The sequence below is a fragment of the Impatiens glandulifera genome, chromosome 1 (genome assembly GCF_907164915.1).
Source record: "Impatiens glandulifera chromosome 1, dImpGla2.1, whole genome shotgun sequence".
Taxonomy (NCBI): Eukaryota; Viridiplantae; Streptophyta; class Magnoliopsida; order Ericales; family Balsaminaceae; genus Impatiens; species Impatiens glandulifera.
Genome location: NC_061862.1, coordinates 10,591,905 through 10,604,236, shown reverse-complemented (window position 1 = coordinate 10,604,236; position 12,332 = coordinate 10,591,905). Strand labels below are relative to the sequence as shown.

At 28.8% G+C, this 12,332-nt stretch overlaps 2 protein-coding genes across 2 annotated transcripts; both read right to left on the bottom strand.

The window, feature by feature from the left end:
- Positions 1-1,153: 1,153 nt before the first annotated feature.
- LOC124945491 (polygalacturonase-like) lies at positions 1,154-2,747 on the bottom strand. The gene is made up of 4 exons (XM_047485974.1): positions 2,301-2,747; positions 1,811-2,100; positions 1,513-1,741; positions 1,154-1,425 (listed from the first exon to the last, which is right to left on the bottom strand). Exons 1-4 carry the CDS (start codon positions 2,745-2,747, stop codon positions 1,240-1,242), a joined length of 1,152 nt encoding a protein of 383 aa, XP_047341930.1. The 3' UTR covers positions 1,154-1,239.
- A 5,189-nt stretch (positions 2,748-7,936) lies between these two features.
- LOC124921765 (polygalacturonase-like) lies at positions 7,937-9,346 on the bottom strand. Its single transcript, XM_047462466.1, has 3 exons — positions 8,859-9,346; positions 8,480-8,775; positions 7,937-8,413 (listed from the first exon to the last, which is right to left on the bottom strand). Exons 1-3 carry the CDS (start codon positions 9,324-9,326, stop codon positions 7,963-7,965), a joined length of 1,215 nt encoding a protein of 404 aa, XP_047318422.1. The 5' UTR covers positions 9,327-9,346; the 3' UTR covers positions 7,937-7,962.
- Positions 9,347-12,332: the final 2,986 nt, after the last annotated feature.

Here is a 12,332-nt window from a genome sequence, read left to right as displayed (position 1 = left end):
GTCACGCGTTTATTAAATTTATGGTTGAATTTAAAATATAAAGTGTTATTAGCCTAGTTGGTTAAAAGGTTGTACTTGTTTTGTTAGGTTGCAAGTTCGAACCAAACATATAGCATTTTTAATTTTATTTTTAACCGTTTTAAATTTATGGGCGGGTCAACCCACAATCCGACCCAAGTATCCATTTACTCTCACATATATCCAAATTAACCACAGCTCTCGACCCGGCAATCCGGACACTTTAAAAATTAAGCATCATTATATATATATATATATAGATATGATAAATTGTAATAATATCAATATTATATTTATTAATATAGGGGATGGATATGTTGTTTCCCTCCCTGTATACCCTTATATGTTCCATTTCAAAAGAATGATTTATCACATATTAAAAACACAATAAAATGCCTTAAACTATGAGGAGGGATTAGAGATGTCTCGTATATTGTATTATTTGAAAAGGAAGGTTTTAAAATATAATAAAGATAAATATTTGATTATAAAACTACATCGTTTTATGTTTTTTATTCAAATGATACAAAGAGGGTACAGTCTATGAGACAGTTTTATTATATATATTATTATTATATATATATATATATATTATATATCGGGTTTAACCACGTTTTTTAATTTATAAAGTTAAAATGTTGAATTGATATTTTTTTAATATATGAAATTAACATGTTGACCTAATTTTTTTTAATAAAAATTAAAATTTAAAAACATATTTTCAACTTTGAACTATATTAATTAGTGTCAAATTAATATTTTAATAAAATAAATAATATATATTAAAATTATATATTATATTTTTTTTTACAAAAGAATTCAGATTAAATTATCAATTACAATTCTACTCATTCAAAGTATTGAAAAAGAAAGGAACTTCGTCGTGTGATGTTTTGCATATTAAAACTGAACAACGTTAAAACAAAGTCATTCGGCGTATAAAGCGTCACTAATTAAGCGCGGATATGAATATCATTTATTTACTCCATGAAATCTTTTTCCAAAGGTGTTTCTTGCAAGACTATTTGAATAGTCGATAAATGTAGATGCGCTTTAGGAATGGAAGAATATTTTTTTATTGATAAAAAAACAAAACAACCCATTATAAGTTCTAAGATCGATGGACAATAAGCTAAGAAGATCACAATTTTAGTACATGAGTCCTAGCAAAAATAAGTACTAAATGCAACTGTCGGGAGAGACCACCCCCGATGCACTGCCTCAAACAACATTCAAACACTCGGATTTCACTGGCGTCTTGTCACTTCCAAACTTCATATTCACGCCTTTCAACGTTATTCCACTGCATGGCTTATTCTTGTTGCAATCAAAATTTACGCCCAACTCTGACGCCGATGTCCCGTGGATATCGTTATAAGTCACGTCGCTAACCTTTATTCCAGAACCCTTCAAAAACAAAAACAAAAATGTATTGATTAGTTAGGAATTCAAAACAAAATGTATTATAAAGACATTGATCAGTAACATATATACCAATTGAGGGCAGTTGTGTTTTCCGTTGCAGTAATGTTGGTCGATAATGATGGGATTTAGAACATTGAACATAGTAACGTGTTGGAAGAGAACGTCTTTCACAAATCCACTGCTCTGTTTCTCCCACGACTTTATCCTCACCCCGTTTTGTGTTCCAATAAACGTCGCTGTGTTAACTGTCACGTTTTGCACCCCATCTTCATTCAATTCCCTCCCCAGGCTTCCAATGCTGTCACAAATAATAATTAGTTAAGAAAGATTACATTATAAAATTGACTCTTAATTATTATTTTCTTACCTGATACCGTGGCCAGGCCCGCAAATTATGCCCTCCATCCACAAGTTGGTGGAACCGGGGCCAATGGAGATACAGTCGTCTCCAGTGCCGATCTTTGAGTTCATGACTTTAACATCGGAAGACTGAGAGATATGGATTCCATCGGTGTTATGGCTGTTTCCGTCGGCGATTATTCTGATTCCTTGCAGCTTCACATTATTGCAACCGAAGATGACCATATGGAACATTTGGCTGTTTAATGAGGTCAAACCACTTACTAATACATTCTTCGAATTGCTGAATTGCAATGACTACAAAAAAAAATAAATGTAAGTTATAAGCTCATGCAGATATATAGATTAAAAATAATAATAATTAAGATTTAGAACGTGAGAAATTATAAGTTCGATAATTTGTTGAACAAGTTGTAAATGTATTTATTTTTCTTTTGTGACATTATTTTCTCTCGTGTCATCATTTATCATTAGATTTAGTTAATTAAATTATTTACCGTGGCGCCAGATGGACAGTTGTCGCCGGAGTTCTTGCAAGCCCACAAACCGGAACCTTTGGCATCAAGATTGCCTCCATAGATGGAAACTCCATTTGTTTGTTTAAATACTATCCAATTGTAATTTTTAGCAAGCACACCATAATTTGATGGTGCCACAAGTGTCCCATCGATTCGGAATGTGATGTCGCTTGATTCGCAACCATCGCCTACGAATGAAATGGTAGAAGTGATCAAGTATCTCCCTTTAGGCACACTGATCGTGGCTATGTCAGGTGAACTGCAAGCCAAGGCCCATGCTTTGAGGAAGGCCTTCGAGGAGTCGGTCAAACCGTCGGGCTCAGCTCCCAGACTCACAACATTGTATGTGGTTGGAGCTCCGGGTGCTGCCATGGAGACAATAATAGAAAAGAGAGCTAAGCAAACAATTAAGAGGTGAGGATCCATTTAATTTTATTTCTAATAGATAGTTAGATCTCTATAGAAGATATTATAAGGTGAGTGAGTGTAGGGGATTGCAATTGTTTGTATTTATATTTGACAAAATTTTCAATTGAATTATGATAGTGACAAAATATAAGTTTTCAAATAGGCTTATATCTTGTGATTTTGTTTTATTTTATTTTGGTGATTAGTATAACGATATATTCAATCTTTTCACAATATTTCAAATGAGAGGGATATATATAAATATATATTATATAAAGGCAATAATCAAACTTTTTAAGATTTATGAATTCAAGTGATATTGTTACCAAATGATGATTTTATGAATTTTCACTAACTTATTCATAAAATAAATTTTAATAAGATTTACAATATATGTCATTGCTTGGATCCGTTTGTTGAAGGTACTAGGGTAGGCAGGCCTTCAAGTATTTTTTTTCAGGGATGTTGTAGTCTTTGGCGATGTATATTATTTACCTTTCAAAAAATCTGGTAATATAATATATATACTATTTTATCCTAAAAACTATAAGATATAAGATGAGTATCCAATATTTTAGCTATGGCATGTTTTGATTTGATTTGTATAAATGTGTTTGTCGTTGTATCTCATTTTTTTGTACTTAATTTTGATAAATTTTGACTTGCAATCATGAAATGGATTTAGTCTACCGTATTTTGTTATATTCAGAATCGGGTGCTCAATAAAAGCCTGTCACTTTTTCAAAAAATAAAAGTATTCAATCTTTCAAAAATGAAAAATCATATTATTAATATATGCAGGGCCGGTTTCAAAGTTTAGGACGCTGAGCGAATTTTTTTTGTTTTTCTTTTCTATTTATATTGTTATAATATTTTATATATTAGAAATATTGTTAATTTTATATTATATTTAGCATAAATAATTTAATTTAATTTAGTTAGTTAAATGTTATAAATACTTTATACCAGGTTTATTTCTCATGATATTCCTTGATGATATTCCTTGATAAGATAATTGGCTGAATCTCGCGAAACCATTTCATATATATAGAAGTTCATTAAGAAGAATAGAAGTTAATTGATATATTATTTTTATAAATGAAATCGACTTTGATCTTAAATCTTGATAAGATATCAAAGTCGGCCTCAAGTTTTCGGTTGTCCCTGCCCCGGTAAAAAAAGGTCGATATAATTTTGTTACCCTAAATCTAATTTAAAAAATTAATAAAAAAAAAGTTGATTTGGGTGGGATTTGAGCTCATAACCATATATATGAAATTTTTATCTTGACCCACTAAACTACAATAATTTTATGTTTAAAATTACAATAAATTGAATTAAATAGTTTAATATTTTTAACAAATAAGCTGTCCTAAGGAGTGCGCTTCCCTAGCCCGAGAGCTTGCCGGGCTTATCTCAGGCCGGCCCTATCATATATTTTAAGGAACTAAGAGACTGCATAAGTTGTTTTACCGATGACAAAACTAATTATTCTGTTCAGATATAAAATAACTCAATATCACATAAAATAAAATAAAACCATTATACACATTAAGTTGAAATAATAAAACAAACAAATAATCTTTGAATAAGGTAACAATAATAATTAAATCCAAAATATTTCAGTAAGATTGTTATTAAAGAAACATCACTAACATGAATAAAAAACATTATATATAAAAGAAATAAATAAAACAGTTTTTGAAGGTAAAAGTTATGAATACAAACGTCTCAAAAGAATTTATGTTATACGCGTTCGTCTCAATTCGAAAAATAGGGCTTGTACGTGATGAGAATTTTTCGATCTTATTAACATTTAAAAATTTTACCTTGTTTTCTTGTTTATTATTTTATTTTTTTATTTTCTTTTATAACGTTTAAACGCATCTTTAACTTTTTATTAATAAAAGTTCAAAATATTTTTTTATTAATTCATTAGGATATATATATATATATATATATATATATATATATATATATATATATATATATATATATATATATATATATATATATATATATATATATATATATATATATATATATATATATATATATATATATATATATATATATATATATATATATATATATAACATTTCAAACAAAAATTTTAAAGTTTAATCCATAATTTGTTAGTTGTCCATTATAATTATTTTAATATTTTTTTCTTTATTTGTTTTTAGATAATTTAGAAAAGAATTTTGACATATTTATATAATTTTATAATTAAATATCTATAAATAATATACTATTATTAATTAATTTATTAAAAAATTATATGTAAAATAAAAATAAAGAATATATCATTATCATAAATTAAAAATAATTTTGTTTTATAATATTCACATATTATAGGAAGATAACCATTATTTATAATTAATTATAAAGTCTCCAAAATATTAATATTGTCATAATATTTTCCTAGTTTTATTATTATAACCAAAAATTATATTTTTTTTGTTAACCATATTTCCATATATTAAGATTATAAACTAAAATATTTAGTTACTTTTTTTTTCAATATTCTCTTTAATAAATAATTTAAGTTTATTCAACAAATCTCCACATTGACTTGAATTTTCCCAAATGCCCCACATGCATTAGTTAATGCCCATATGTTCTATCTCCTTTCTCATTGATCTAGAGGCTAGAGTTGTCTTAAGACAACTTAACATATGCATTTGTTAATGTCACATAGCCCATATGCATTAGTCAATGTCAGATGTCCCAAATGTATTAGTCAATAACAAATATATAGTCGAGATACATTAGTCAATGCCCAGGTGACCTAGATGCATTACTTAATGCTAGATGATCGAAATGAATTATTTAGTGTTAGATAGTCATGTGCATTAGTGAATGTTTGATGGCCTAAATGTATTTGTCGATCCGTGCATTTATCGACACCGAATAACCTAGATGAATTCATCGGTGTCGGATGACCCATATGCATTCATCAATGTTGGATGGCTCATATGCATTTGTCAATGTCGGATGGCCCAGATACATTTGTGAACGTTAGATGACTAGATGCATTCGTCGATGTTAGATGGCAGAGATGCATTCGTCAATGTCGGATGGCCTAGATGCATTCATTAATGACAAATGGCCCAGATACATTTGTGAATGACATATGGTCCAAATGCATTCGTGAATTTCCTAGATATATTTGTTGGTGCTAGATGGCCCAGATACATTTGTCATTGTCGGATGTCCCAAATGCATTCGTGAATGTTAGATGGTCTATGCATTCGTCAATGTCGAATGACCCATATACATTCTTCAATGTTGGATGGCCCAGATGCAATCGTGAATTCCGAATGGCCCAGATGCATGTGTCTCCTCTTCTAAAACCTCAATGATGATATTATTTACAAGACACAACATAATTATTGAATGTGTCTTCTCCTCCAAAATAGTCATCTCCGTGGGTGTTCCTACTAGAAACTTCAATGACTCTCATAAACCTTATTATTTCAGTAGAGCATGTATTTTGATTTGTCATTATGTTCCTCAAAAATGATCATATCAGCGGTTGTTCCTGCTCCTAACAGAAACTTCAACGACCCCCATAAGACTTATTATTTTAGTAAAGTCTGCATCCTTATATGGCATTATGTTCCTCTAGATGATGATATCTAGAGGAATCGTGAATTTCGGATGGCTCATATATATACATGTGTCTCCTCTTCTAATACCTCGATGATGATATCATTTGCACGACACAACTCCTCTAAATGGCCATCTCAGTGGGTGTTCCTATTAGAAACTTCAACGACTCTCATAAACCGTATTATTTCAGTAGAACATGTATTTTGATTTGTCATTATGTTCCTAAAAAATGGTCATATCAGCGGTTGTTCCCGCTCCTACTAGAAACTTCAACGGCCCTCATAAGGCCTATTATGTTAGTAAAGCCTGCATCTTTATATGACATTATGTTCCTCTAGAACGAACATCTCAACAGTTATTTCTACTCCTATCGACAACTTCAGCGATCTCATAAACCATATTATTTCAGTAGAGCCCGCATCTTGTTTTATCATACTGCTCTTCGTAGGGACGGACCTAGGATTTCGAACTGGGGTGGGCTTGAAAAAAATTTAGGGTGAGCTTAAAAAAATAACGATAAAATTTTGAAAAAAACAAATATATAAAAGTAAAATTTTATCATTTTTTTAATAATTAGACAAAAAAAAACAATGAATTATATTAATTTTTTTTAAGAAATTAAGGGTAATGTCATATTTCTACCGTAAAAAATAAAATAAAAATTAAGGGTAATTTCTGTTTTAAGCCCTTACATAGATTCGTCTCTGGCTCCTCGAGAATGACCATCTCAAAGTGTGATTCTGTTTTTAACGACAACTTCAATGACTCCATAAGCCTTGTTATTTTAGTAGAGCCAGCATTTTGATTTATCATATTGTTACTTTTTCTCCCTGTGAACTTGTCTAATTTAATGTTTGATGTTGTTATCTCAATTGAAAAAACAACAATCGAATTAACCTTGCTCTAATACCAATAACGGAAATACGAGAGATGACGTAAACAATAAAAAAATACAGATTTTAACGTGGTTTACCAAGATAAAAAAAAAACTTGACTACGTCCACGAGAAGAGAGAATATTATTAAAAAGATCAAAACATATATTACATTATGATATACTAGAGTTATGACACAAGTTTATATATCACTCGGTCCCCCAAAATCCTAATAGATACTGAAAACGATGCTCTCAAGATAATCCTTCAGCTTTTTAACCGTCTTACATTTAAATAAGTTTCAAATATGTCAACACATTAACTTGACAAAAAGTTTAAAATATTATCACAATATTTTTCTAAATCTATTATCATAACAAAATATCATATTTTTTTTATATTAATCTAATTTATTTATTATCAGGATTATATATATTAAAAGATATAGTTTTTTTTCAGTCATATATATATATATATATATATATATATATATATATATATATATATATATATATATATTGTAAAAAATACACCCGAAAATTATTTTATGCATATTATAATTTAGTGGCATATCCCATTAATTTGATGATTTCCTATCTTGTTACATCATAACTTCATATATATTATATATATATATATATATATATATATATATATATATTCAATATAAATTAATAATATATACAATAGAATATTATTCTGAATCATATACTCATTATATTATAAGATAATTCTTTATAATAGTTAGGAGCTTAAGCAGCTGGATGGTACTACAACTCCAGAAGCAGTGCCATCGACATTAGAGCATGAAGATTGCGCCATCTTCTCCCCATACATCAAGTCTATGTCTTGCAATATTATTCGGCTGCAAGGATTTTCATCGCTACAATCAAACCTAACCGCAACTTCTCTTGACGATGTCCCATGAATATCTTGATAAGTTACATCACTGATTTCAATCCCCGAAGATTGATTAGGGCAATTGTGCCCGGGACAATATTTTTGGTCAATCACTATAGGATTTTGTACATTAAGCATTGTTATATGTTCAAAGACAACATCCCTAACCAATCCTTTACCCTCTTCAGCCCATGTCTTTATCCTCACCCCATTTTCTGTCCCCGTAAACTTCGCAGTTCTAACCGTCACATTCTTCACACCGCCCACCTCTATCTTCCCGCCTAGGCTCCCAATGCTACACGACACAACACAACACGAGACTTAAATAATTTCAAACACGAATTATATTAATTTCCATTACCTTATACCATGGCCAGGCCCACATGCTATGTTCTCAATCCACAAACTATCGGTTTTTGGTCCAACAGAGATGCAATCGTCCCCCGTGCCAATATTTGAATTGAGGACGGTTATGTTTGACGAGTACGAGATGTGGATGCCATCAGTGTTGGGACTATTACCGGGGGCAGAAACCTTTAGGCCATGTAATTTAAAGTTGTTGCAGCCAAAAATTACTATGTGAGTGAGTTGGCTGTTTAAAGAGGTTAATCCTCTTACAATCACATTCTTAGAATGACTGAATTCTAGAGACGACGACTGCATACATAATGTAAACAAATTAAGAGAATCGAATCAAACCCATGTCATATTTTGTTTTGATAATTCAATTATATACATACCGTAGAACCAGAAGAATGACAAGAGTCATTCTTGGAAGCCTTACAAGCCCATAACCAAGATCCTTGAGCGTCAATCGTGCCGCCATAGATGGAAAGTCGATTGACTCTCTCAAAAAGGATCCAACTTCTTCCAAGATCTGCAGGCGGCGCAACGAGGGTGCCGTGGATGAGAATTGTGATGGAATCTGATTTGCATGATTGACCATTGAATCTGATGGGTGTTCCGATCATATAGATTCCAGGAGGAACGTAGATTGAAGTGGGTCCGGTGGAGTTGCAAGCTACGGCCCAAGCAGTGAGGAAGGCCTCGGCTGTAACATTATTATTGGACTCTCCGTCCGGCATAGCTCCAAAGTTGACTACATTGTATGTAGTAATAGCAGTAGCTGACACGGTCCACATAAATGCTATAATTAAGTGTAGAAGAAGAAGAAGAAGACAAGCTATAGACTTTCCCCGTGATAACATTTTTTAATTTGTAGCTTGATAATGGATATGAAGCTATCAGCCCATGCTAGCTAGCTAGCTGCTATTTATACTGAAAATTATATTAATTAATAATATGTCAGACCGCTGGGTTATGAGCCCACCAAGCTTCTCATGCACCACTCGATTATATTTTTTGTTTTAGTAATAATAGTATAAGGATAAATGAATAAAAAAAATGTAATAATATCTTATTTCAATTATTCTTCTATTATTAAAATAATTTTATTTTATTTTATTTTATTTTTCTTCCCATCATGTGACGTTTCGGATAGTGGGGATAAACATTGGGTTAATATCTATGTTATTTTCATATGAATTATAAAATAATCGGATAGTGGGAGACAGTTTATGAGTTTCATTGATAGTCTCATCAATACTACAATGGCTCCGGTCCCCTCTTATATGTGGAGGAGGTCCAGAATGATCTAAAAGTTTGAGTCTAACAGGTTTGAAATTATTTAGGGATTTTGTGTTCATTCTATTATGTTAAAACATTCAAAATCTAAAATTTACTTATAATTTATAAAAAAAAAAATTAAAAATAGTCTAGATATATTAAAAATGATAAGAATCGAATCAGAACCACAAGGGACGACATTAAAAAAAATAAAAATATATATAATACAACCACATTATCCAATAGGTTATTTAACTCGTAGATCTTTGAGAAAAACGATTAACTCCTCGACCGACTCAACTGGTTTTTCGAAACGAATATTAGAAAACGTTATAATAATAGCATTATGAATTATACTTATCAGATAACTACGATCATGAAAGATTCGACAATTTATTTCAACTAGATAATACAACATAAAATAATTTAGATGGTAATCAAAATAAGACAACAACTTACCATAATATAACTTTTTTGTCATACACATATGACATATCATCCGTAAAAATACAATTATGATTAGCGTTTCATCTAGAGAACGAGATCTTGGATGAATTTTTTACTCCTAAAATTTCTCATAACAAAAATTATATGGAATTATCTTAGCGAACAAATTGTAACACTATCTTAAATAAAATTATTTATTCTTACCAACGCATAATGTCTTGTTTAGACGAGAATTTGTTTGCATAGTTCAAAAAAATATAAAAAAAAATCAATTATATTAAGAAGAACTATTCTTAATGTTTAATTTCTTTAATATATTTAATTCGACTAGTGAATGGATGACATATTCTTGATTTATCATTTCTATATATATATATATATATATATATAAATAATTTTTATTAATATATTTAAATAATATTTTAATAGTTTAGACTAGTTATTTTAATAATATATATTTAAATAAGTTTTTAATAGTTTAGACTATATAAAATAATAATAAATCTCATATATATATATATATATATATATATATATATATATATATATATATATATATATATATATATATATATAAATGGTTCAATTAGCTTCAATTATTGATTTATTTATTTATTTTATTAAATAAATTTAAATAATATTTAATAAAAATAAAAAAAATTCTCACTTCAAATTATTTAAATTTAAATAAATTTTTATTTTAAATATTATTTTATTTAATATTTAAAAAAATAGATTAGTTGACTCTTAATTTGAATCCGACTCAAGCCTAAAAATCATAATTGATATAGATAAATAAATATATTTGAAATTAAAAAAATACATAAATAATAAATACTTTGTAAAGAATAAAAATTTGCATAGGCCGAAAAATCTTTAATTGTCCACAACATAGTTGCCCAATATTGAAATATTCATTACGGCTCGCGTTGTAAGTTATCACACTAGTATGTCACAACTTTTTTAACTCGTCAATCAATGGCTAGAGAAATACATCAATCGAATCTCCAAGACTTTTTGGTCCGGAGATTAACATGGAAAGAATGAAATTATTTTTATCCATATAAATTGTAAGAAGAATATTGTAAGGGATAATAATAATAACAGGTCAAATGCTATAAGATGTCTTTCCATTTGCAAAGGATTAGAACCCATCATTTGCGAGTTTCTGAGACTTGGAGGAAAAATCTTTAAACTTTTTTATCGAATGAAGTTCATGCTATTGAATTAGTTGGATGTTTTAAGACTTCATCATCAATATTAATATTATTTTTATGCCAAGTCATCTGAGGAGCAGTTTTGGAGCACATGTACAACATTTGCAACCTTAGTGCAAGTGAGAAATATTGTAAAATTTTATTTGGAATAAACTTCTCCTTCACATTTTTTCGAAACATATTAATCAAGATCTTCCATCTAGATACACCACAAACTTTACACATACAACTTCACTATGTTTCACATGTCTGTCAAATGATGATTATAATTTAATTTTCTTGTCATTTAAAAAAATATTATTCTACACCTTGTTTATTTATTCAATTATAGAATATGCATGTAAAGGTATATCCAGACCTTAAACATTTGTCTAGATTATTATCATTTTGTTCACAAGGATCATAAATCTAAAAGTAATAAGAAATTTGCTAATATATGTAGACGAGTAGTGAAGGTTTGAAAAACAAAGTTACCTACAAAAGTAAGTAAAATGTTAGTTTAAAAAAAATAGAATTCATAACAAAAAATCCTATTCAAAGTTTATTTATTATATATATATATATATATATATATATATATATATATATATATATATATATATATATATATATATATATATATATATTTATTTATTAGAAATGTTTTTTTTATATATATTTTTAAAAACTTTCTTAATACGAATAAAGTAAAATAAAAGGAAAAGAAAGAGTCAAACAGGTCTTAAACAAAAATATGTTTTTGTGTTTGGTTGGAAATAATGTTTTTTTATTGTCTTAGATTTTTTAGATTTTTAAATATAGATAATGGATATAAAATTAGAAAAAATAATAAAGAATTGGATCAAACAGGTCCTAAATAAAAAAAATAAATTATTTTGCTTAAAATAATATTTTCGGATGTTTTATATTTTTTGGTTTTTGGAT